Source organism: Haliotis rufescens, unplaced genomic scaffold (assembly GCF_023055435.1).
Source record: "Haliotis rufescens isolate VD_foot unplaced genomic scaffold, xgHalRufe1.0.p SCAF_87, whole genome shotgun sequence".
NCBI classification, from domain to species: domain Eukaryota; kingdom Metazoa; phylum Mollusca; class Gastropoda; order Lepetellida; family Haliotidae; genus Haliotis; species Haliotis rufescens.
Window position 1 is genome coordinate 1,369,740 of NW_025964380.1, and position 3,246 is coordinate 1,372,985.

The 3,246-nt window shown below is 48.9% G+C and overlaps 1 protein-coding gene across 1 annotated transcript; it reads left to right on the forward strand.

Annotated features, from left to right (window-relative positions):
- The first annotated feature begins 1,147 nt into the window (after window positions 1-1,147).
- On the forward strand, window positions 1,148-2,026 carry LOC125377285 (antho-RFamide neuropeptides type 2-like). Its single transcript, XM_048390212.1, has one exon. The coding sequence runs from the start codon at window positions 1,148-1,150 to the stop codon at window positions 2,024-2,026; it is 879 nt and encodes a 292-aa protein (XP_048246169.1).
- The last annotated feature ends 1,220 nt before the right edge of the window (window positions 2,027-3,246 follow it).

A 3,246-nucleotide genomic window follows, 5' to 3' on the forward strand; every position in this document is an offset into this window, starting at 1 on the left:
GAATTTTATTTGACAAATTGTCAGAGTTGGCATTTTGCTGTAATGGAGTTTATTATATACTTATACTGTCTTCCATTATGTACAAATCATTATCCTTACTATGTTGTTAAAAGACTCTTTGCTGTTTGAGAATGTCAATTTGATGAAACCGTCCTGAAAACAGAGAATATGCTCTATATATTTTCACAATTTGAGGTTGCAACAATATATCGTGAAAATTAAGTAATTATTTTTTAGAATGAACATAATTTGTTTAGTCTCCTACCGTGTCTAGCTTAGTCAGTGCATTGGAAAGGTACCAGCCGATGGGTTAGTGATGACCTATGTGAGCATAAGCTGTTTGCCAAATGGGGAGACACCACTAAGCTTGTATAGTGAGTAGAGAAACTGGATTCTGCAGTTAAAGTAATATCCTCCTAATATTATCTGTAATCCACTCGAACGACCATTCAGGCCAGGAGCAACAATTTACGGTGTGTTGCTCTCGGTATGAATGGTCGTAGTGTAGTGTAGGCAGATTTGGATGGAGGCAGATTGGGATGGAGGCAGAGTAGGATGGAGGCAGAGTGGGATGGAGGCAGATCGGGATGGAGGCAGAGTGGGATGGAGGCCGATTAGGATGGGGGCAGAGTAGGATGGAGGCAGAGTAGGATGGAGGCAGATTTGGATTGAGGCAGATTAGGATGGAGGCAGATTGGGATGGAGGTAGAGTAGGATGGAGGCAGAGTGGGTTGGAGGCAGATCGGGATGGAGGCAGATCGGGATGGAGGCAGAGTGGGATGGAGGCAGATAAGGATGGAGGCAGATTAGGATGGGGGCAGAGTAGGATGGAGGCAGAGTCGGATGGAGGCAGATTAGGATGGGGGCAGAGTAGGAGGGAGGCAGATTGGGATGGAGGCAGATTGGGATGGAGGCAGAGTGGGATGGAGGCAAATTTGGATGGAGGCGGATTAGGATGGAGGCAGATTAGGATGGAGGTAGAGTAGGATGGAGGCAGAGTGGGGTGGAGGCAGATCGGGATGGAGGCAAATTTGGATGGAGGCGGATTAGGATGGAGGCAGATTAGGATGGAGGTAGAGTAGGATGGAGGCAGAGTGGGGTGGAGGCAGATCGGGATGGAGGCAGATCGGGATGGAGGCAGAGTGGGATGGAGGCAGATTGGGATGGAGGCAGATTGGGATTTAGGCAGAGTGGGATGGAGGCAGATTATGATGGGGGCAGAGTGGGATGGGGGCAGATTAGGATGGGGGCAGATTGGGATGGGGGCAGAGTGGGATGGAGGCAGATTGGGATGGAGGCAGAGTGGGATGGAGGCAGATTGGGATGGAGGCAGAGTGGGATGGAGGCAGTTTGGGATGGAGGCAGATTGGGATGGAAGAAGAGTGGGATGGAGGCATATTGGGATGGAGGCAGAGAGGGATTGAGGCAGAGTGGGATGGAGGCAGAGTGGGATGGAGGCAGAGAGGGATGGAGGCAGTTTGGGATGGAGGCAGATTGGGATGGGGGCAGAGTGGGATGGAGGCAGATTGGGAGAGAGGCAGAGTGGGATAGAGGCAGATTGGGATGGAGGCAGAGAGGGATGGAGGCAGATTTGGATGGAGGCAGAGTTGGATGGAGGCAGAGTGGGATGGAGGCAGAGTGGGATGGAGGCAGAGAGGGATGGAGGCAGTTTGGGATGGAGGCAGATTGGGATGGGGGCAGAGTGGGATGGAGGCAGATTGGGATGGAGGCAGAGCGGGATGGAGGCAGAGTGGGATGGAGGCAGATTGGGATGGGGGCAGAGCGGGATGGAGGCAGAGTGGGATGGAGGCAGAGTGGGATGGAGGCAGAGTGGGATGGAGGCAGATTGGGGTGGAGGCAGAGTGGGATGGAGGCAGATTGGGATGGGGGCAGAGTGGGATGGAGGCAGAGTGGGATGGAGGCAGAGTGGGATGGAGGCAGAGTGGGATGGAGGCAGAGTGGGATGGAGGCAGATTGGGATGGGGGAAGAGTGGGATGGAGGCAGATTGGGATGGAGGCAGATTAGGATGGGGGCAGAGTAGGGTGGAGGCAGAGTGGGATAGAGGCAGAGAGGCAGAGTGGGATGGAGGCAGAGTGGGAGACACTTTAACTCCTACACTCCTTTGTCTTAGACCGTTAAGATGACGTAATGCTATTGTTGTTGCAGTTTATGTCTAGGGCGGAATTCACTGGCCATTCTGAACATACATTTTAACAAGTAACTGACTCAAATTCACTATGCAAAATTACAGAGAAATAATATATTTCAACCCTAACATGGTTAAAGTAAGAGAAATCACTCCGGAACAAGAATCAACAAGCCTCCGGAATCATTAGATTTGAGTGATTTCTCCATTACCTAGTACGCTAATAATCTGGACCAACAACGATGAATTACAGCAATCAAATAACTAAATATCTCTCAGTACATCTTCGGATCACCGCCGTCATATAGCTGGAATATTGCTGAGTTCGGCGTTAAACAACAAACCAACATCTTCGGATCATAAATATATTCGCAATAAAACTTTTGAAACCACCCCCACCACTTGTTAAGGGCAAATGTTGACCATTGTCCAGTCAAGAAGATAAAAGCGCTAACTCAGTAATAAAGTAGCCACTGGTCAAGTGACCTACAGGGAATCAATAGAACATGATACCGTAACGATCGGAAACAACAGCGTCGGTGTGTGTTCGGTTGGACTAACTATGGGACAAGGACAATGAAGACAGTGTCAGTTCAACAACGCCCTTCAGCAATGGTTGGTTGGTTGGTTTGGTGTTTAACGCCGCACTCAGCAATTTTCCAGCTATATGACGGCGGTCTGTAAATACTCGAGCCTGGACCAGACAATCCAGTGATTGATATCAAGAGCATCGATCCACGCAATTGTGATCGATGACATGCATCAACCAAGTTAGTCTGTCTTACAGACCCTGATACAAATATATATCAAATACAGCCCATGCAAGTCTATAATGTTTGGCAAGTCTAGATCACTGCTGAAAATGAAGAGAGTCACTGGGCTCCTTTCTATTATATTTTTATTAAGATAACTGAACAAGTGTTTTTTTTATGTACGATATGTTCATTTCAGAGACTAGATTTTAGTCTACAACCAAGGTAGCGAGCCTGACCACCCGATCCCGTTAGTCGCTCCTTACGACAAGCATAGTCGCCTTTTACGGCAAGCATGGGTTGCTGAAGACCGACCTATTCTACCCCGGATCTTCACGGGTCCTTCA